This window comes from Poecile atricapillus, chromosome 1 (assembly GCF_030490865.1).
Source record: "Poecile atricapillus isolate bPoeAtr1 chromosome 1, bPoeAtr1.hap1, whole genome shotgun sequence".
In the NCBI taxonomy this organism is placed as follows: domain Eukaryota; kingdom Metazoa; phylum Chordata; class Aves; order Passeriformes; family Paridae; genus Poecile; species Poecile atricapillus.
In genome coordinates this window covers 106,821,525-106,845,221 of record NC_081249.1, presented here as the reverse complement: position 1 = coordinate 106,845,221, position 23,697 = coordinate 106,821,525, and the positions used below count along the sequence as shown (strand labels likewise).

The following is a 23,697-nucleotide window of genomic DNA, read 5'->3' as shown; positions in this document are numbered from 1 at the left end:
GGGGCAGGATTGGTTATTTTGTAGTTTTACTTCTCTACATCCTTTTAAATATTCAGTCTTTTTTTAATTGAGGTCAAAGTGAGAGACTGAGAGACTGCAAGCGGTACATTAGACTGTGTAATACAAGATTTAAGTAATCTGTCAAGAACTGCTAGATTAAAATATCTCCCTCAATACCAACCTCATGTGAATGTAGTTTAAATTTGTAACTGTGATTGTCAGTTCTGAGAGTGAATGTTTGGGGAGTTGACTTGTACCCATTCACGTTGTTATTCATGTTTCATACTAGAGCTTTTTTTGACTTGGTATGTTTGTTGCTGATTTTCTGAATCATTTTCTGAAGCTGATGTTGCATTTTTAAAATTAAAGAAAAATAAAAAAATAGCAGTCCACAGGTTTGTAATTTAGGAGACTTTGTATACCTGGTAGCCTGATTTTAGCAGATTTTGTAAGCAAACAAAAGTCAGTGATATTGGAAGTACTGTTTTGTACAGAAAATAAACCACTTCTGTCTAGAGCTGTAAAAGTAAGATTTTGAAGAGCAGTCTTAAGGATTTTACCTTGAGAAACTGGACTGCAATTGTATCAGCTCTTTTCATGCTGACTTTTACAGCTGTTCATTCAAATTAATTGGCTGTTACGGGTGTCTCTGTTTCAGATTCTCATGGAAACCCTGTGTCTTCAGAAGATCAAGTCAGTTTAGCCCAGCAGATTTCTGATGTAGTAAAGCAGCCTGCCTTTATTGCTGGAATTGGTGCAGCCTGTTGGATTATCCTCATGGTCTTCAGCATCTGGTTGTATCGCCACAGGAAGAAGAGGAATGGACTCACGAGTACTTATGCTGGTATCAGAAAAGGTGCCCTATTATCTGTTTCAGTCTGCTGGCTGCTGAATGCCTGTTTGCTGCCTATTTGTTTTGTCATCAGTCTCCTGCTCTTCTCCGGCTCAAATAAGGAATTATCAGCTTACTCGAGTCCTTTTCATGAAGTGTGGGTCGGGAACCAGCGCAGAGAGCGGCAATATTTACATAATGTGCATAAAGTCTGGCTTTAGAGCATAAATCTTGAGCTGAGCACCAGGAGTAGGATTTTATAAAGATACTCCTACAAATGAGAAGTGTTTAAGGCCAGGAGCTTCCAATATTCCCTTGCTGTCTGCCACTGTATCACATGAAGAGGAGCTGTCTGAAGTGGATGGCAGCTCCTTGTCCCCCCATTGAGTGCTTTGCTGGGAGCTCTAATGGTGGTGTGCACTGCAGTAACACTTTGGGTGTGGGTACTCAAATTTCTTCTCTTCTGGGGGAAGCGTGGCTGTTTGCAAAAGCACAAGGGTCAGTCTGCTTTCCAAGACTCTTTTCATAAATGCTGTTGTGACACACTTGGCTGGGACTGAGTTCTGGGGGCATCCTGCATCTTTGTTTAATTAGAATGGCAGTAACTTAAAGCACTCCTCATTTTCATGTTATTTCATGTTATTGGTACTTCTTATATATCACACTGTCAGTGGTCAAACATTGCTTTGCAGTATACTCTCTAACAAACAAAATTAGAACCTCTACCTAGAAGATCTTCTGGAATAAAAACTTGACTCCTCCAGCTCAAATAATTTCCAGGTTAAGCCTGGAAATTAAAGCTGAATCCAATGAGATACAATTCATTACATCTCAAAGCAGTAGCTCATAGGCACTTGTAGAGTGAGAACCATACATTTTGGAATGAATTGGAAAATGGGATATCCCGCTTTTGAAGAACTGGGGGGATTATAGTTGACATTTAGCAATCAGAAGACAGGCCTAGATTTAAAAGGTAGATGCATCTTCATGTATGGAAGATGTCATGACATTACATTCTTTAGTCTCCAAAAATGAATGTGTTATGGGCAAGACAGGCAAATCAAACACAAATGGTTTTAAACAGCAGCAATACGTTGCTATGTAAAATGAGCAATGTTAAAAATAGCAAATGAGCGAGTGGAAACATGGAAATGCATCTGGAGTGTTGCAGAGTTGAGGTGTCCTCCGTGCTACTAAAGTACCAGTGCTCACTGTGGACTCCAGGCCCGGTGGTTGTAGTGGAGTTGCAGCCAAGGAAAAAGGGAAGGAGCTGCACCCTTGATTGTGTTCTGCTGGGATTTCTTAGGCAGGACAGCCCCTCATGTAGTGCTGCACTGGCCTGCGCTGTTTTGTTTTACTAATAGCATGCTGCCACATTGCCTTTCTACAGCTCTATCACACTAACATCACTGTGCTTTCACCAGTACCTATGATTAAGCAAAAGGCATACAATTTGTCCTTAAAATGGTTACTTCAGTGACATCAGCTATTGTTCAAAACAGCTGTGTTTTTCAGTATCGTTAAAAATATCTTTTGTGTAGTTTGGGGGGAGTTTAAATGAAAGTGTACAGCAAAGTAGGGTGTGTATCTCTGGTATCAAGTATTCTTCAGAGACAAAACCTATCTTTACTGAAATATGAATTGCAAAGTAGTTTGCCACTCTGCAGTTCATCAAGTCGTCACCGCAAGCCTAAACTTTCTTCAGTCTTGCATTTATTTATTTTTATATTTAGCTTCAGGCCTGTCATCTGTTAAAATACTTCACTACTCCCACACATACATACTGTACTAGCAGTTTTACACACTCGGAAGAGTTTATTAATAGAAGCTCTAAGAATTAAGTCATTCTTTCATGTGGTAGCAATAATATTTCTTTCAGTTGAACCTCCTCAGTTCCTTAAGAAACTAAACTAGGTTTAATACTTAGCTCACAGAAGAGTAACAAGACAATAGCTTGAGATTATTTTTCATGTCCCTGTGATTGCAAATTAATTTTGAGATTCTTGATTCTCTTTGGAATAGCTCAGGTTTAAATGCCCGTTCTATTTTAATGAACGCTTGTTACTATGGTTCTACATTTTGTATCTAAATTAAACTTGACTATGTGAAAAGGCCTAGCTCAAAGCAAATACAATGGTATTCCTGAGATAAAGAGCTTTACTGCAAATGCAACCTGAAATGGGCAAATGCTCCACTTTTTTTATTATTTGTTTAGTGTCATGGAAATAAATTAGCTTGGTAAAAAGGGGGGCAAATGTACAGCATATCCTAAGTTACAACAACAAAACATGCTGCACTCCCTACAAACTTTAGAGCTCTTAAAAAAATAAGATTAAGAAGTTCTCTTAGCCAGAACTTTTTCTTTCCATTCTGGGTTTGCTGATCACCTTCTGTTTCCAGGCTGTTTTAGTGAATATTTGATTGTTTCTCTTACCTCTTGCTGTCATCAGATCAGAAAGGGCAATGTAAGCCTTGTTCTGCCATCAGTGAGAGGAAAACGATACTGTCTTGTCAACAGGAGGGGGAGCATGTGCTAATAGGAAGAGCAGATGCTGGTGCTCTGTATTTGGATTAGAGACCCTATTGATCCAAAGAGGATTTATAGTAGCTGTGAGAGAGAAGATTGTCAAGCACTGTCATTGTTCTGTTGTTAACCTTTCCCTCTTAAAGCCAAGGGTTTGAAGGTAGAAAGGTGTTATATCTAGGGAGATTTTTTTTTTTTTTGTGATTATTTAGGAGGGAAAGATAATAACTCTGTTTAACAGTCTTATCTCTGAAAACAAAAATTAATTGCTGCAGTAGATTTTAGTGTCTTTATTAGAGTGAGAGTTGGTGCCATTTGTGATTCAGAGACAGTAAAACAGCAGTTCTCTTTGTTCTTTTTTATGATTATTATTTCCTTACTGAATACTTAAGTGTGCCTATTAGTTCAGTGTAATGAGCATTTACTTAGTGAACTGAAGATAAGATTCAATAGGACCTTGATAAGGCTTTGTTAAGGAATTTGTCATTCTGCATTCTAGAATGATTAACAGTGTGGGGGTTTTGTTTGTGCTAGGATTTTCTGAAAAAAAACCTTAAAATACCAAACTGAGAAGGATTTGAACAGATAAAGCACAGTCTCTTGCCCTCAGGAGCACAATAGAATATCAAGCTTTTTTGCTTTTTTTTTGCTTTTTTTTTTTTCTTTCCAGAATAGTGCCAGCAGAGACAATCTGAATAGTAATTTTAGTTTTATTTTTATATCCATGTGTCTGAACTAGTGGGTTAGTTATATTTATTTGTTTTATGTTCAGCTGTCTGCTAGATTTATACTAATGTGGTATGTTTCCCTTTCTCTCTTCAGCTTAATAACCAGTTTGTATTTTGTTTTGATTTTTCAGTCCCGTCTTTTACCTTCACACCAACAGGTATATATTTGCACTTTTCCCCCCTTCTTTGTTACTTAAGCATGTGTTTGTGGTACTATTTCTCTTTCTCTGACATAACCAACCAGCCCAGCTGTTCTGAAGGGGCTTTTTTAAACAATGTCATTAATGGCAGGTATCATTATTTGTTCTCTGAGTAATGTGCATTTGCTTTGTGGCTGACAATATTTTCTATTTGTGTGTACCATTTCATAGCACACCATTCCACGCCAGCATGCCATTCTGTAGCATGATCCTGTCAGTTTGTACAACCTGGGCTCTCTTCCTGCATATTCCAAGGGAGCAGTGTGACCTCCCACATCTAGCAATGCAAAAGGTGCTTCTGATGGAGGAGGAATGAGTTAGCAGAGCCCACATGCTGACTTGAAAGAGATTCAGTGAGATTATAGTTGGTGAAATATTTGTTCCTTTTCCTTCCTCTGAATCTGCATTAATCCAGTGACCCCAGTGTTGTCTGCTTTGGAAGATACAGAAAATCAAAGTGTTACAGCAGTTAGATTTCTCTGCTTGCTGCCTTAAATGGTATTTTTCTATGAAATTTTAAAATAATTATCCTGTTCATCTTAAAAGGAGGTTCATTTCAAAATCGGTGTGAGTTTAAAATCACCTTCTGTTTAGTTCTGTTTAGAAATGCGCAAAATATGACATAATGTGAACCATAGCCCACCAAAGCCCATGAGAGCCTTTCCATCCTGTAGAGCTGACCTTCAGTGGGTCCTGCAGTCTGGCAGCTGAGCAGCTCATCCTCTGCAGTGGATAAAATCCAGCACATTCTGTACCCATCAGTGTTCTGCTTTTCTTTCAGCCACAGCCTGAATGAGCAGACAGGTTGTTTCTTCCTCCTTTGTTCTAAATCCTCCATTTTCACAAGAGACCTATGAGACTTGCAGGATGTGTATATATCCTGGCAGGGTGAAACCCACCCAGCCCCTCCTCTGCACACACACTTTCCCAGGGAAGATGAGCTTTTAATCAGCACTGTGCTGATGTGGCCTCTGTGCAGGTGACATCCTTCAAGCTGGACCGCAGAGGAGGCGCACCCCGCGTGCCTGCGCCCATCCGCACGGACCGGGCTGTGCTGGGCTGATGCACCCATGTGCTGGTAACCCAGCTGGGGAGTGCCTGCTCTCAGAAGTCATGTTCAGTGGAGCTGCTTCCTGTTCAGCATGAGCCAGAGTGGCCTTCAATGTTTCTCTAGGCCTCTGAGTGCCTCGGTGGAGAATAATTCCAACTCTTTATTATTTTGCTGTTCCTTTAATTGGCTAAACAGAGGGCTTCGATTGTAATCTCCGCTGTAGCACGCCACTGAAATTCTGCAGAGGTTGGAAGCTAACATCTATTCTCTCCATTACATTCTTAACATTAAAAGAAAATACCAGTGCTCCTTAAGATATGTCAGAGCTGGAAAATAAATAGCCCTGGGATTCTTAAAGAAGAAATTGGGAAAAACATAAGGCATATAAAAAACACCTAAAAGAAAAAAATCCTTGTTTTCCAGTCCAGAATCTCAGTCATGCTTTGATTTTAAATGGAACCAGGCTCCCCTCTTTAGCATTACCTGCAGTAAAAGAGTTACCTGTAGGAATGCATCCTACATTTTAATCCTGTTACTGTAATCACTGCCAGCATTTATCTCTCTCTTGCAGACTCTCAGTTTGGAGTTCTTTTAAAGAGCAGAATTTGGCTGCTTGTTTTCAGCACATTCCTAGCTGGAAAGTGTAGAATCCATCAGCATCTGCAGGGAGTTAAGTCTCCTTAACCCTTTGCCAAACCCTATGCAAACCTGCAAAATTTATAGTACTGTTCTTTCTTGGATGTTTGCATCCTAAAAGCTAACTTCTCAAACATCTTGCTTCCTATGAAGGATATGCAGTCCATGTCAACAAACAAATGCATGTGGACATCCACTTTGATAATGGAGAATATTTCTGTAATGCTAGAAAAACTGTTCCTTCTAATTTAGAAAGTGCCCTTTCTGCCAGACTGTTTTTTAAACAACCTTTATATATTTAAATTTTTAGATTATTTAGTATCATTTATAAATGCAGTTGTAAAATGTTACAGAATGTGGATTTTTTGTGGACTTCTAGATTGTGCTTGTTCCCTGAGTGTATTGCAGTAACATTCAGAAAGACCATTTGTTTTAGCAGTAGCTTCAGCTGTAATGAGCCAGTATTTACATTGGAAGTAAGGTCTGTTATAGAATCATGATACCTCTTTAATCTTGCCAAAATAATAAGGTAGAGCAAAGGTTTAACATCCAGCCATTCATGAAATAAATATATGACCTAAATTCTTCCACAGAGTAACTCCACTGAAGTCAGCAGAGTTATGTTAAGAATAAGTTCAACCTGATGTATGGCTTCCTGATTTCTTAGGCAATACATATGTGTGTGTGTGTGTGTCAGAACAGAGCTGAAATATAAAACCCTGTTGGGGCTAGGACTAGCAGATATCAAACAGCACAAGTATTATGTCTAAACTTGGATTTGAAGTAGCAGCTTGCAGAATGAGATTCAGAATTAATGTATAAACAATGCACCATTATTGTCTTAGCTAAAATGAAACAAAGGCAAACTAAATATTGTTATTGAAGGAGTCTTGTATAATTTTTAAATTTTTTCCTTCTTTTTATTTTTAACTATTTCAGTAACATATCAGAGAGGAGGAGAGGCCGTAAGCAGTGGAGGCAGGTAATTATGTGCTTTATTCTTACAGGTATAAATTGTGTGCAAATAAATTTAAGAATTCCAGGAGTTCAATTGTCCTTGTAAGTCATGGCAGAAAAATCACTTGCAGAGATATGTTTTAGTTCATTATATTAAGCTATACATTTTGGCCATATATTTTCTGTTTAGAAGGAGGGTATACGGTTTGAATTTTTAGGTTGACTCCCAAAACATGATTTGAAATATTTTCAGCTTTGTTAACCTGTAAAAACTGCATCTCAAAAAATGAGCAGCAGAGGGAGTGCTTTAACTTCAAAATAAAGACCTGGTTTACCACCTGATTAAGGGAGTAAAAGTAATTAAGTCATGGCCTTTATGAAGATTAAGAAATATAGCTGCTTCACAAATAGTACGAAGAATGAAAACGTTTATTGGAAAAAATTGTTGAAGACATAAATGGCTTATAAGATGACATTTTAAGAAAAAAAAAATCTTTCTGTGAATGCAAAACAGGTAAAACATTGCTTAAAATAGATGGGGCACTGAAGGAGAGGGAAGCAGGTTGTAAATTTATAACCACCCACTCTGAGAACCAGGTCCATTCCAGAATGAGGATTTACCTGAGGCATGTTCACTGGGTTTATGCTATTACTTAATGAATGGCCGTGGAGAAAACAGTAATTTGCATTTCCTCTGTAGGGGTGAAGTTTTCTTCAGGAAGAAAAATAATTGTTTTAGCAAAAAGGCAGGTCAGGGCAGTGGTGCTTTAGTAGCACACCATTTTTTTCTAGGTCACATTCAAAGATCTGGCATGATGCTGAAATAATGCTAAAATCTCAGAGAGCAGCTGGGCAACAAAGTCCTGTTACAATTCCTGTTCACAAGTAGCATCCTGTGATTCCTAATTTGCAAGACCATGCAAACATTTGGTAATTGTGAAGATTAGGGATAAAATAAAGCATTTCCAGTCTACCTGAGTGCTGTGCAGAGGTGAGGCTATTCAGGTCCTGCTGCAGCTGGACCTGACATGTTACGAGGAATTGCAGATCTCTCTGTCCAGCCCTGTGTGCTGCTGTGCTCTCATGGACATAGGAGCCTGGAGGGAACCCTCTAGAACAGTCACCATGTGATTTTTGAATGGAAAAATCTGTAAATCACTGGGTTGCTGCCCTTACTCCAGGATAGTGAGAAAATAGGAGAGGAGAGAGATGAACCCTCTCTTTCCTTGAGAGTTGTTCAAAAAGATACTCAGCTAACATCCTTTGTGTTCTTTGTGCCACTGTGCTTTCTGTATCTTCCCTTAGCACAGGCTAGATGAAGCACTCTCACACAGAGGACAGAAATGAGCCCACAAGTGTCTACATCGTGCACAGTGATTTTGGTTCTTCTGGAGAATCAACTTCAATTTTACTGTCCTAGTGTTCAGTATCAGTGCCAGAATCTAACAATGTGATTGATTCAAGGTGCAAACATCTGTGCTGGTTTTGTTCATTTGCATCTATAGCATTGACAGCAGGTGTGATGTAACTTATTTTGTAGAATATGAAACATAGTTCTGCAATGGTAAAAAAAAAAAAGAAAAAAGTTTTTTTCTTTGCTTGTGAAACCATCCTCTGATATCCAAACCTAAGGTTTTCACTTCCTTACTTTATATTTGCAGTGTTTTAGAAAGGTTTAGCATTTTTTGCCAACTGCAGTTATGTGAGCATGTTAAAGCATTTTTCAGATTTCAAAATGTCACAGTGATATATTTCAATGTAATCCCCACTTGTGTGATGCTGAAAAAATACCCATTTCTGTGGCAATCCCTTTTCTAGACAGGATTTAAGTAGTGGTAATTGTGCTGGATTGACTCCAGCTAGCACCCACACAGCAACTTGGCTCTGTCCACCCCTTCCTCAGACCCCCATCCAGTAATTCAGGGAGTCGAGAAATTTGCTGCCAAGGTTAAAGATCTTTGCAAATTACGATCTCAAATCATCACCAGGCTATGGAGCTGTAATGCAAGCATCTCTTGCCTACAGTTCCACTTAAATGGGTCCAATTAGTAGAATTCTCGTCTGCTTATGTACATCACACCACGTTTCTTACATGACAGCAGGTGTGAATGCAAAGTAAATTTTAGAAACAAAGGATCTTTAATTCTCTGTGCAAAAATCCAGTACACAGATCTTTAAAGTGCTGAAACATTCTGGGATGCTTTGTCTCCTCTAAATGCCTTGAAGTGTAGGTTCATTGTAAGAGCAGAGTGTAGGGAAAAATGCAGGGAATTTCAAATCAGCTGGCCTGCTCACAGACCTACACATCTGTATATTTATTTCAGATTTTTTTAAAAAAATACTTCTTTACTGAGTGCATATTGGCTGGTTTGTATGCCTGACAGCAAGTCAAGCCTCATCACCTCCTATGTTAAATTGTCAGATGACATATGCAGTACAGAAATATATATATATATACACACATATATGTATAGATCTTTTAAATGTCATTCTAAATCTATGACTTAAGCCCGCAGCACTGACAGACTCTATCCCCCACAAATAACTGCATGGAGCTTGTATTTTCAACTTGCAGTTTAAGAGGATTAGCATATTTTATTTTTGAAGATCATCACATCTAATATTATGGAAAATAGTTTCTGTGCTATTTCAAATGGAAAGTTGTCTGTTAAATCCCAAGAGAAGGGGACTGTGTTCATATATGTGTATGTGACAGTAGCGAAAATTATCTATTTTTTAAAAGCACCTTAGTTATCAAAGGCAATTTTAAATTGTGTGGGACTGTAACGTGCTGCTGCTTTGTTAGCTTGGAGACTAAAGAGCCACCAAAGATTCTACAGAACATTCATCAGAGAGCCTTTCACACTCACTGCAAAAATTCAGCAACTTGGAAAACAAGAAATGCTGTTTCTTTCTGCTGATGACAGGAATACACTTTATTCCAAATGCAGCCAGGATGCAGGGATATTTTTCACGTGGTCAGTATTCCCAAGTACCGCAGGCTCTCTTAGGAGCTGAGTGGCTTTCCCATAACAAGTGTGTGTAACTCACTCAGCATTAGTCAGATCCAAATGCTCCCAAGCCACAGAGGTTTCTGTTGTCTGCTGTTCCCTTTGATGTACCAGGCTAGTACTATCTGGTGGTGAGGAGAACCTGTTCCATAAATAACCAAGAATTTGGGAATAGTCACATTTGAATTTGCCTCTTACTTATGCATATCCATCCTGCTTCCATGTGTGCATTTTTTGTTCACTTGATTTGCCAATTTCCTCTTTTTTACCCTGCTTTCTTTAAGAAGGGGTGAAGGGGCACAAAAATAAAAGTGTAACCTCCTAAGAGAAAAAAAAAATTAAAAAATTAAAACCAAAGTGACAGGTAAATGTTGCACACCAACCTGTAGTGTAGTTCAGTAAAAATAGTCGATGCTGTCCTTGACTGCTCACTCCTGAGGGATTTAGCAAGGGACAAGTTAGACAGGAGACTTGAATATGCTAAATAATTGAATCAAGCTGTGTTTTTCAGTTCTCAAGACTTTTGGTACATGGTATTATTTTGTAACATCTCTGCCATTTGGGAAGATTATCACTGCAATGTGAAAATGCTTTTGTTTAATTTTTGAAATGACCAAGCTTTGTTTTTAAAGGCCTGGACTCCTAAACATCAGTGAACCGGCCACTCAGCCATGGTTAGCAGATACTTGGCCTAACACAGGGAACAATCACAATGACTGCTCCATCAACTGCTGCACCTCTGGCAATGGCAACAGTGATAGCAACCTTACAACGTACAGTCGACCAGGTTAGATATGTTTCTACCTTGCTAAGGAATCTTCTTTACAGAGTATGTGCTTCTGATACCTGACAGAGAGTACAGGTTTGTTTGGGTTTTTATTTCCAATGCTTTTAGGCTTAATATGGTGTCTCCTCTGTGTCATGAATGTGATTTTGGATCCTTTTTGGATCCTTTCTCGGTCCTCTTTAGATAGTTGTAGCAGGAGCCCCTGCAAAGTTCAATGCTGCCAAAACTCACACTGAACTAATACATTTTGGCTTCTGAATAGAGCAGATAAGGTCATTTTTGGGTTGTTCTGTACATCCTTGTTGCTTGGATGGAGAAAGAGAAATACCAAAATTATGCTAATGTGTTTTTCCTTCTGGGTTTGGATGTGATGGGAAGCAAGAAATAAAACATTGCTACAGTGCTTGCAACAAAGTCAGTCTGTTTTGTCACACTCAGAACTTCATTTTGAGTGCCATTCTGAACAAAATTGGATAGATGGTGTTCTGTTTAGGGTATGTGAATAAAGAGGTTAATGTCACACACTTAAAGCAATTACAAAATGTTAAGTGGTAGTTCCTGAGAGCTTGAGCAGGACTCAGAGAGCTCTGGAAGAAAACCTCACAGAACACATTTGAGGAAATACATCTCAGAGTGCTAATTGTTGCACATTTTATTTTAAACAGACCTTAGGTTCCTTCTGGTTTAACCTAGCGTTACTGGTGAGGAATTAAGTAAGCCTTTTTCACTAGTATCTCTACTGGTTTTTGCTGGTAGCATGTCCCAGCAATCCAGAGGGGCAGTGTGTGGAAGTCACATGAGTGCCAAGCAGCATTGCCTCCTGTAATTAATGTGAAACCCGCTCAAATGGCTGGTAATTCATGAGTGGTGGTAATGGCAATTCATCTCCTGTAGTAATGCTGTCTGACAGTGAGCAGTGCCAGCTGCTTCAAAGCAAGGTGAGAGATTTTGGCATTAGAAACTTGTCTCTCACTCTGGCTGAGGATACCGCATCCACCAGTACCTGTATAATAAAAATGTTTGTGATTCAGAGATAGTTTACTGTGGCAAGGACAGACATAGCAAGTTCTGGTAACTAACAAATTCAGAAAAGGAAGAGAAGGCACATTTTTGATGGTTGCAACCTATTATAACATCTTATACTGAACTCAGTGGATTCTCCCTCACTTTAGGTTTCATATTAAGCTTGGTTCTGTCACCAAGTGTTTCCTTCCTTTCAAGTTGAACTTTGGAGCTTGCAGGTCAGACAATGTGCTCAGAGTGGCCTCTTTCCTGGAAATTCTGCCAAATATTCTTAATTCTGTCATCGTTGGCTGGTTTATGCTTTGCTGCAGCAGCAATGGATATCCCCTCAGTAGTTCTGAATATGCAAAGTATCTGCATTTTTAATTGCTTTTAAGCAGAGCACTGTCTTCCAAGTCTACAGAACGAGAACCAATTGTTCCAAAAGTAGATACCATAAAAAATCTAACTAGATAAATCTTCTCTTATGTAAGTAAACCAGTTTTAAGTACTTGTTATGAGGAATTCTAATGTGTCTATGTAAAAAATGTACCATATACTGTATTGATTATACTGTCTTACACACAAATCAGATGTAGCTGCAAATGAAAGGAGCTTCTTTTATATGTTATAAGTGACTCTGCAAGGATATTGTAGCAAAGCCTGAGGTATCAGGAGTGAAGAATATACTGTATATATAATTTCCCTGGATAATTCAGTAGACTTGGAAAGGAGGAAAGACTAGTATGGTTTCAGTAGGTGAGAGTAATGAAAACATTTAAACTCTAGAAATCAAGAAGTTGAGACTGTGAAGCAATAAATAACAGAGGCAGTAAATAACACCTCACATAAGAAGGAAAAATACATCAAACAGTAAAACCTTCAAAAAAACCCAGAGGCTGGGGGGCATGAAATGGGCAGTGATAAGTTCTATGTGGCATGTTCTGATACTGTTCCTTAGTCACTAAAAATGTGGATTGGTGGTTTTCTTATGCAAGCATTATTTTATTCCCCTTTCTCGGGTAATACACCTCTAAAAATATGTATGTATTAGGGAATGTTTTTGAAATTGAAAATCCTCTATGTTTGCTAGTTATTTCATTTAGAGTAATGGTAAAATCTTGAATTCTGTATGTAGTTTGACTTGGCATCCTCTCCGGTAAATTCATTGTGGACACAGATAATGGACTTGGGGTTTTGAATCAAATTCATTAGCATAAATACCGCTTCTTTTAAAAGAGGAAAACTATATTCCTGGTGAGTGTTATGTATTGATGCATTAATCAACTGGAAAATGAGAATTTTTGCTTAAGAATCAATGAATGCTAGTTCCACTAAGCCTTCTACCCACAGAGTACTTTACTTCATTCAGTATTCTCCCAGTGGACTGGATGTGGAGAGGAAAAAATATGTGGGCTTCCTGTCACACAGTGGCAAGAGAACATGTCAAGGCAGCGACACTGTTTCATGCAGTAGTGGCCAGAGCTTCAGCAGATGTCAATTTACTGTCTGCAATAGGTGGTGGTCTCAGGATGCAGTGTCAGAAGAATGAATTCATGCTGTCTATACAATATATCTTGAGCATACAGGACAATGTAATACTGTGCTAGTACGTATTTTGCAATATCCAAAAAAACCCTGAAAATCAGCAAAAATTCCAGATTGCTTTTCTGCCTTTTTTGTTTCAAGTTAAAATACAAAATTGTACAAGCAAACGATGATCAAATAAAGACTTGCTGCTGGGTACTGAGTTACCTTTTACATTGTACTGTTTTTCTTTAATTATCTTATGTGTAATCATTTTTAAGTCTGTTTTATGCAAACCTGTTGTATGTCTGTTTCTTACCACAAATGCAAGAGTGTCTAGATACTGTTGAGGAGACATGAAATGATGGGCTTATTTAGTTACTCCTGCTGTTATGTTTTGGTTGAATTTTTCTTTCAATGCAAGTGATTTTAATCACAATTACTAATTGAATATATATACATCTATGAGAATAATATCTAAGAACATGAATGTTTATATGGCCACTATGGAGAAGCCCAGCAAGGTAAGTCATTGCAGATATAATTCAGCAGGTCTGAATTTACAATGAATCAGAACAGTGAACCCTACTTTTGGAGCAGTAGTGTATAAGGTAAATAATATTCTGTAAATTATATAGTTAATGGCAGTATCTCTGCCTCAGTGTGTCTGCTACATGGATTCAAGCCATGTAGCTGTGCAGTGAGGAAATGTTAGAGGGGGTTTCATGGAAAGTCTGGTGTGAGCGAACAGAATGACCTTCTCTCTTTTCTCTCCTCTGTGGTTAGCCGATTGTATAGCAAATTACAACAATCAGCTGGACAACAAGCAGACAAACCTGATGTTGCCTGAGTCAACTGTATATGGGGACGTGGACCTCAGCAACAAAATCAATGAGATGAAAACCTTCAATAGTCCAAATCTAAAGGATGGAAGATTTGTCAGCCAGCCTGGGCAGCCCACTCCTTATGCCACCACTCAGCTCATCCAGTCCAGTATCAGCAATAATGTTAACAATGGCAGCGGGGACACGAATGAGAAACACTGGAAACCCTCTGTTCAGCAAAAGCAAGAGGTTCCACCCATACAGTACAACATTATGGAGCAAAACAAATTAAACAAAGGTGAAGAGCTTTTAGCTTGTTTCTCCTCTTTAGGCATCAGAGGAGTTTTGACCTTCTGGTTCTGGGAGTCTAAAGCTTTCAGGTTCAGCAATTATAGGCTTCTGTGGTGCTTTTAGACTTCTGCCTCTTTAGATTCAGAAATACACCCTTAGCAGTGTCAGAAAGTTAATTAGCACCACAATAACCTTTCTGATATTGAATTTATTGTAAAAAATAACAAGCTGTATCTTTAGAAAAGAGTTAAATAAAATACATTTCCTATGGATATGAGATTAATTTAAATTTAATAGTAGTTAAGGGATTGGTTAGGACAGAGGCCAGATATTTTATTCATAAGCCAGATGCATGGTAGTCACATTATACTCTACCTTAAATTTTAAATAGGTCAACCCACTCTTCCCAGTCGTGGATGGAGACTCATTAAATGTACATGTTCATGTAAACGAATGAAATTTTGCATATCAAACTCTGTAAAATTGTATTGTGCTGTACACTGGGGACACAAATGGAGTGATCCAATTCATTTTAGACTTGTTCCTAGCAAGCCTTCAAGTCTCACATTCAGAGGCAATGCTACCACACACAATTTTGGAAACTAAATTCCTGTGTTACCCTGACTGAAGTCTGTGGATCCAGAAGCTAAAAATAAATTGATTTCAGTGTTAACGGGAAACATCAGAATGTGCTTTTGAGGCCTTGAAGGCATGTTTCTTTAATATACTGTGTGGGAGCTGGAAGAAATAGGTATGTGATTTCTTCTTTCTAGTCCTCCAGGCTACCATGCAACCTCTTTTAATAACCTGATTTGCAAAACAGTATCCCTAGGAGCTGGACACATTCTAACGTGGAACTTTTTGCATGGATTGTTGTAACTCAAGTGATCGCATAGTGATAAGTGATCCAGTAAAAAGAAACATTTCATTACAGGAATTTTGATTTCTCTACCGGACCCATCTACTCACAGAGGAGTTCAAAGGGCAATGTAAAATGTCACACCTTCCCTTGGCAAAAAAAATGCCAAAAGAAAATTCAAAGGTTTTGGCTCCTTACTAGAGGGTGAAAGCTGTCTTTTTTGTAATTGTTCTCTTTCATGAACTGTGTATTACGTACCTCTTTGGGAATTAAAACATGTTTGGTTTTTATGTGCTGAAAGATACTGCATCTTTCAAACTGTGTACATTACAGCTGCATATTCTCTAGCATATTGTAGTGTGGAAAGGCCCCCTTAAAGCATTGTCTGCTGACAGTCATATATACATATTTCAGAGTGCTGATTTACTGTTTATCCTCTGTGTAAACATATGCGGTATGTAGGGCTTCAGCGTGGTCTGTGGAATGCAACTAGGCTGAGAAACTATTACAGAATACACTCTGGTGTGGAATTTATCATTTTGCTCTTTTTCCCATGCTTACATTATCACAAACATTTCTGCAGCAGATGGGGACTGAATTCTTAGTTTTGTTTATTTTTGTTTTGATTTGCTATTTTATGAGTCAATATTCTGATCTTGGTTTTCTCATTTGCTAAGTCAAAGCCATCTTGCTGCTGATTATACCTATAGTTTTTGTGATAGGAAGTAACTATTTTGATGAGTTACATGCTGTGCTTCATTGTCACTACTTTATGTCCAGTGGTTCTGTTTATGATGCAGTTTTATTTGCTGTATGAAGAGTAACCTACCTCCTTTCTGTTCTCTCTAAACTGTAATTGCTTTTTAGCACAAGAGTATTGTTCTGCCAGATGAGTATTTGTGATGAAGTTTTACAGATCTGGTTGCCAGATCTAGATTTAAAAGTAATAAGTGTATACCAAGTGCTTTGGAACTGGAGAGCAGTTATGGTAACAGCCATTAGCAAAAAGGGCCCTGACTGTAGAACCTGCATGATCAAGTATAAATAAAAATATTCTTGTAGCCAGCAGACCTGGAAACAAAGGTCTTTTATTGTGATCCAAATTCAGTTGGAGCTGTATTGTTGCTCCAGCAGATCATTCAACCCTTGTCACGCAGAGCTGACTCCTATGTGGTTGTGTCACCTTTGAAATACCAAAAGTAGATACTGCAGTCCATTGGCTGGCCTGCATGCATAAATTAGGCAGAGACCATGGACAATCAATCAAGGTGACAGCATTTTATGGAAAATGCTGTATAAGATAGATTAGATAGATGGATAGATAGATAGATAGATAGATAGATAGATAGATAGATAGATAGACAAATCCATTGAGACTTGATCATTGCAGAGACTTTGTGAAAACCCTGTGCACAGAATTCAGTCTTACTTCATTTTAGCTGTGCAGCTACAAAGTTGCCATGATTTCCCCTAAGCCTACAACAAGAGGCAAGATAAAAATAAAACATGATTGCAGGATGATTTTTTTTTTTTCACAGAATGAATTAGTTTCTAGTTTGCTATTTTCAGGAGACCTTACTTTGTGTTATAAAGCAAGTATATAAAAGTAGATGTGTTCCTGAAGGGCAGTATTAACCATACCATTAAACTTGCAGATTACCGAGTAAATGACAACATTGCTCCAACTATTCCCTACAATCAGTCATATGACCAGAATACAGGTGGATCCTACAACAGCTCAGACAGAGGCAGTAGTACATCTGGTGAGTACCTGCAGTGTTTCCCAAGCCATAGGCTTTGTGGTGTTTGGATGCTGTTGCCATGGTTAGCAGTATATACTGGGCTTAGAGAAGGAGTGGTGGGGAGGAATCCATGCATAGTGAATGGTGAACAGCACAAAAACTGTCCCAATAGGTGCCTACATTTCTGTTGCATCCTCGTGGTTGCTTAGTGTCATCTAAATGTCAGTTAAGTAATAACTGGTTTTCCAAAATTGTGAAAGTCATGAGCTTGAAGGGAGGTTGGATTTCCTAATGCTAATGGCATACTGGGTGATGTTATGTTTTCCAGATGGGCAAGTCATAGCAATTTCTTTTCAACTGTCACTAAAAAAAAAAAAAAGTATTTTAATTTATGTGTTACCTTCTTGGTAACTTAGTGACTTTTTTTCTCATCTCTTGGGTCTATTTACCCAATTTATGAACCAGCTCAAGATACACAGAAGTTGAGTGATACCCAACAGAACTCTGCTTTAACAAGTTTTTTATTTTGTAAATTAAACTTGTATATTTCATTGAGTAAAAAAGCATTCAGGCATGCAATAAAATTTTTATAGATTTTACTCACTATATGTCAAAATTATTTTTATACATAATTTAGATATAGATGGTAGATAATTTTTTTTTTTTTTCTCATTGGCATCTCCTGTACAAACGATCTAAAAATCCTTTGTAAAAATCTTAAACATAACAGCTTTTTGCATTGACCAAAGCACTGAAATTTCACTCTGTTCTTTAGGAGCACAGAATATGTTTTAATTCAAAAGTTACGTTTTATCATTGTAGTATAACCTGTTCATTTCCAGGTTTGATTTCCCGTAGAGGTATATGAGCTAAACCAGAAACTGCACATAGGCTTGGTTTGGGGCTTTACTGTAAATGTGGTAATTAGGCTTTGTTTATTTACATCAAACCAGTTCCAGGAGGAGTTATGGTCACAGTCATGAGTGCCCTGAACTTTACATCTACTAATCAAGATGTAGACTTTTTCCATTCTGTTTTGCTGTTGCCTTTGATAGTCCAGTTGCCTTAATCCCAACCTGTTCTTTGTCCTGACCGATTCTGACCGAGGCACAGCAGAGACATAAATTTGTTGATGAGCCCTGCTGTGCCTCTGGATGATTTGAATTCTCAGTGGTTGGGATGAGATAAGCACAGCTCTCAATTCTCCCAGCCGCTCAGTGGTGTTCTTCTGGGAGACAGCCTTTTTGCCCATTCCCAAGTCTAAAAGATCAGGATGTGGCGCTGAGCCGGTGCTCAATGATGTTAAGACTTGAAATTCAACATGAAACATCTCAGGGGTATGAACCATGCAGATTAAAAATGAGAGGGTAATGTTCTCCATGCCAATACCTATTAGGGTTATCCATAACTCTTAACAATTTATAGGGTTATCCATAACTCTTAACAATTTATAGTCCTGTGCCAAGGACTCCAGCAGGAATGAAGAAAGGTGACCAAAGTAATAAATTAATTGAGTTGAACCATATGTATATCATAGTGCTTATGATACAGAATGCAGGTTACCTTAGTATAGTTAGTGTCCTGCTTGACATAATGAGATACCACAGAAACAACTGTACACAGATAAAACATGTATCTGGCAGTTCATGTGGGACAATAATAATGAGAACTACTGTCAGTAAGAGTGGAAAATCTGAGACAGCAGAAGTGGAAAAAACAACCTTCCTAAATCTCACTGGAGTATAATTAGGTATATAACGCTTTACTATGATAATATAAAATCATGCCTGTTTAAGAGAGAAATGTGAGGGATTCTAAACATACTCAAAACCACAGTGACTTTATATACGTAAAAGGAGTTTATCTGTAATAGAAGAAATAGCAAAGAAGAGTTAAAATGTATATATACCAAGGAACAATGATTGAGCCGGTTCTCATCATAGCCATGTCCAAAATTAAAATCTGAGACCACCTGAATAACTGGTCTTATTCAGTTATTTGAACTGTTAAGACTGCATTGCTTTATTATAAGCTGTAATTTTCCAGTAATAGTAGTTGAAAACATTTGTGAAATACTTCATCAATCTTTATTTCTTTTTCTGTTATTTTAGTTCTTCCAGCAATTATTTTCAACTGCACCTGCCATTTAGGCTAAAACTAGTAATTTCATTGTGCCTAAAATGTTTCAGTGGACAAGTACAAATTACCTATATTCAGTGACTTAATGCAACAGTAGAACTTTAATAGATCATATCTGTATCATATTGTATTTTAGGTTCTGGCAATTAAATAGGATAAAGGCACTTCAGAAAATATGTCTACAGCTCATTTGTTTTAGATGATAATCTTTAATGTAATTAACAGAAATAGGAAGCTCGCTCTTAATGACACTGTAAAATTCATTTATGGTTTTATCGCATTTTGACTGTTTATTTCAAAAATTAAAGCTTTGTATCCCATGTGTTTTTTCCCATGCTATGTAAAGTTTCTGGTTAAATTCAATCACTTAAAATGTAGATCAGTGCTACAAAGAAGCTACAAGCACAAACTAGTGTAAAAAGGAGGAATGCCAATTTCCTCCAAGCTGAGCAAAACAGTAAATTCTCCAAGATTGTGAAAGCATCTGGGAAGGGACTATAGTTGTAGCTAATGCTGAGGAGAGACTTGAGAGCATTACAAATCTGTGCTGCTTTTTATTCCCAGGGAGTCAAGGGCACAAGAAGGGTGCTCGGACCCCAAAGGCTCCCAAGCAAGCTGGCATGAACTGGGCAGATCTTCTCCCACCCCCTCCAGCACACCCACCTCCCCACAGCAACAGCGAAGATTACAGTCTTTCAGTGGATGAAAGGTAAGGAAGAGGAAGACATTGTCCACCTCCCACTCGAATCACTAGTTAACTGAAGTGTGATTTGCCCTGCACTGTTCTGGTGCTGCTCCTCGAGCTGTAGTGTGGCAATTTGGAGGGCATTTAGTGACAGTGGTGTGCATCCACTCAGCACATCCTTACCGAGCTGCTCCCAAGAGCACAGAGAACAATGGTTTGTTTCTGGGCTATTAATACATGTGTCAGATATACTAATTACACAGTGCAAATTTAAGTCCTTATTTTCTTAAAAAATTAATTTTAGCTATGACCAAGAAATTCCTTGTCCTGTGCCACCTGCAAGGATGTATCTGCAGCAGGATGAGCTAGAGGAAGAGGAAGAAGATGAGCGAGGTCCTACTCCACCTGTGCGAGGAGCAGCTTCCTCTCCAGCCGCTGTCTCCTATAGCCATCAGTCAACTGCCACTCTCACCCCCTCTCCCCAGGAGGAACTCCAGCCCATGTTACAGGACTGTCAGGAGGATCTGGGACACACACAACACCAACCTGACCGGAGGTGTGTGAATGCAAATGTAGTGAGAGAGATGTGACAAGAGTCATCCGAGCCCCACTGAAAATTCCTTTTGAATTTAGTGAGGCCAGCAATTTCCCCGTTATTCTGTTGCTATTTTAACTTCTAATCCAGGATGCTAGAACTATTTTAACCTAAGAAATAGGTAATTAAGTTGCTTTATTATTGTACCATGGGAAGAAATGCAGTATATCACTTTAGGGTACGTACGATGCTGACATAAGTTAAATTTACAGTCATCAGGTTATTAAAGTGGTATCGTTAACACAGCTTACCATATAATTACAGTTCCATTGTTTCCAATAGATTTACTGCATTATTACCATAAAATAGCATGCATTATTTCACAGTAACTGTGCAATTAACTTGTCACCAATATCTATGAATATATATAAATATATAATTTATATAACCTATAGATTTTCTTTCTCTCATAAATCCTAATACAGGAAACCACTGCTTGCAAAATTTTCTTAACATTTGCACCTAACTTTATTTAAAGGAATGACCAACATTAATAAAGATAGATATTTGCTACTGGGAAATTTTGTTTCTTCTCCGACTTGCTTTTACGACTGTTTTGCATATAAACTCTCACAGCTTCTCTCTCATAAAACAGTGAATTCTGAATGAGCCTTTATGTTTAATGCTTACATCTCTGGCTTTTGTTAAGAAGGCACAGCTTTTCCATCCCAAATGGTGGGCTTTTATTATCTTTTTCCTCTGGTGGTTTGCACATACTGTTTATTGCCACAAATATATAAACTTACCTGCAGCATTCTATGTAGAATTTCTATTTTTAGTAAAATGCAAGCCTCTTACAATGAAATTTATGTGATTTTTCTGAGCAGACTGTAGAACTTTGATTTTTCAACATAACTTACTGGATATCTATGGACGTATTTTCCCAAATGTTTTTTAAAAGTTAGGTCATCTTCATGGTTCCCATTTTTTAAGTAGGCAGTAGTTATGCATCTTTTTCTAAAGGGACCATATCTGCTTTTCTTTTATCTCCCCCCTACTTGATCTGCCTTGGTTTGTTTTCTTTACTCTTTATGGTAACACTTGTACTGTGTATCTTTTCCTCCTTTCCTCTTCTTTCCTTTTCTCTTCCTTATCTTCCTGAGCCTTTAAAAATCACTCTTTTCATTGGTGGATGGCTAATTTCCCATAATTTCCATTGGCCCTGGTACACTGGTCCACAGAGGTGTTCATTTCAACCACTTACATTTTCTGGGTTATTTGAGAGGTGAACCTAGGTGGACACAAATGAAAAGGGGAAAAGCTAAGTGACCAATAGTCATGAGTGACTTTCCAGAGCCTCTGTGATTTTTCTGGGGGTTGGGACATGTGTCCTAACATACAGAATGGAGTAGACACAGAAGAAGATGTATAAAACATGCATAACTAGCCAGCAGCTAAAGTTTGTTCAAAACAAAGACTCCTGGCTGCTCACCATCAATGCCATCAAAAAGTAGTAGCAGAAGGAGCTGGAAGGATGCTCCAATTTAAGCCCCTAGGGCATACAACTTACTCTTCTTGTGAACTGAAAAATAAAATGTATATTTATTTTGTCCCTCTTACAATAGTTAAGTCTAGCATTGCTGAAAGTCTTAGAATTTGTTAGTGACTAATTTTGTCTTTTCTATCTTTTTCAAATGTTGTTCCTCTTCTTTTTGCTGCATCCATCTCATCAGTTTTAAAATAGTCATATAATTCTATTTATTTGCTTTGTAAGGCTTGGCTGACTACCTGTTCCATCTGCTGGTGTTGATAACGACCCAGAGCTGCTGTTGAGGAATTGGGTGTCCTGTGCTCAGCAGCTGTAACTCATTCTGGAAGGGTGGGGTCCTGTTTCAAATGTGGTGTGGCAATATTTTCAAACTGAGAAGACATTCCAAGTGGTGCCTTTCCACTTTGATTTGGGGTGTGAAAATAATGCCTGAAACGCTGTTTGTCATACTTATTATTAGCTTTACTCATAGTTCTGCTGAGTATTATTTCGTCTGCTGGTCAGAACCAGGCATCTAAAATAGGATTCTGGTGGTGGTGGTGTACTGTAATATTTCTCTGTCTGGTGAGCTTGCTGGAAATATAGCAAACTGCAGTAAAAAACTGTGGTCTGGAAGAGTCAAAGAGGAGAGGAGAAAACAGAAGATTTAGTGGGATAGCAGGTGATGTCAGTGTTAGACCCAGAGCTGAGATAGGAGACAATGTCACCATTAAAGTGAGAACCTGCATCAGATAAAGGGAAAGAAGTATTGTTAATTCTGTATGCCCATGAACCAGCTGCTCTCAATTAGCCTGTCCCTAAAGGTTGTCAGCCAAACTACATTTTCAAGAACCCTAACATATTTTGTAACCAGTTTCCTGTCTTCTAATACCAAAACCTAGAGAACAGACAAATATATCACAAGGACATTTGTCACAGGAGCTTTAAATTAAGGCAATAAGACTTTATTAGGCAAGGTCTCTAGTCAAAGCAGGTACAGATTCCAGACAGCGACAGCTTCTGGGATTTGGAGATGCTGTTATAAAATGATGATTGGATATTTATTCCTAACTGTTCTTCATTCTGTTCAGTACTCAATACAGCAAGTGAAAAACAATAATGATGTAGTCCAGGGAGGCTCCAACATGTTCTTGCTATAGAGTTTTAAAGGTCTTTCCTTGCTAACATTTCTTTCCAAAATAAATATGTATTCCCATTTATTAAAATTAAAAAATATATTAAAAAGTTGCATGTCACCTGCACAAAAGAGATGATTTAACCACGACAGTCATCATTTCTCAATGTGATAATAAGAGGGCAAAGTTGACAAAGGAAAATTACTTTGAAATTTTTTTCAAAGCAGACTGCAGTAGAAATTCCTGGTGAGCACAGCCAACAGGAGAACCATTACTGCAGAAAGTGTGTTTTCCTGCCAGACAAATGGCAATTAAAGAGCGTGTCTGTGGCCCCATGAAGAACTGTTGACAGTGTTGCTACCTGGAACTTCTGAGTGAAGTATTAAGTAATCATGAACATTGATCTTATACGTTGCCTCCTTAAGCTAGAGTTACCATTACTGACAAATTAAGATCAAAATTAGTTACTCTATACATCTGTATGCATGTTGGTACCCCTAAGGCCTAGAACTAACACTATGGTAGGAAATTCTTTCTTTTCATCACATGGATCAATTTAAAAAATAATGAAATCGCAGTCTCTTTTTTAATATCTTTCTGAATCATCAGGGTGGGTGGAGGGAGGATAATGTCAATGGAGCAATCTATTTGGATAGATGCATCTGTTGGCAGTGATAGTTTCAAGCTATATGTTTACAGTTAT

General features: G+C 38.1%; 1 protein-coding gene across 1 annotated transcript in view; it reads left to right on the top strand.

The window, feature by feature from the left end:
* ROBO1 (roundabout guidance receptor 1) overlaps positions 1-23,697 on the top strand; it is a 293,520-nt gene that overhangs the window by 256,577 nt on the left and 13,246 nt on the right. The window contains exons 18-25 of the mRNA XM_058856411.1: positions 659-856; positions 4,216-4,242; positions 6,911-6,953; positions 10,572-10,726; positions 14,042-14,377; positions 16,885-16,992; positions 19,675-19,819; positions 20,100-20,351. Coding sequence (XP_058712394.1) covers positions 659-856; positions 4,216-4,242; positions 6,911-6,953; positions 10,572-10,726; positions 14,042-14,377; positions 16,885-16,992; positions 19,675-19,819; positions 20,100-20,351 — 1,264 coding nt within the window. The remainder of the gene's footprint in view (positions 1-658; positions 857-4,215; positions 4,243-6,910; positions 6,954-10,571; positions 10,727-14,041; positions 14,378-16,884; positions 16,993-19,674; positions 19,820-20,099; positions 20,352-23,697) is intronic.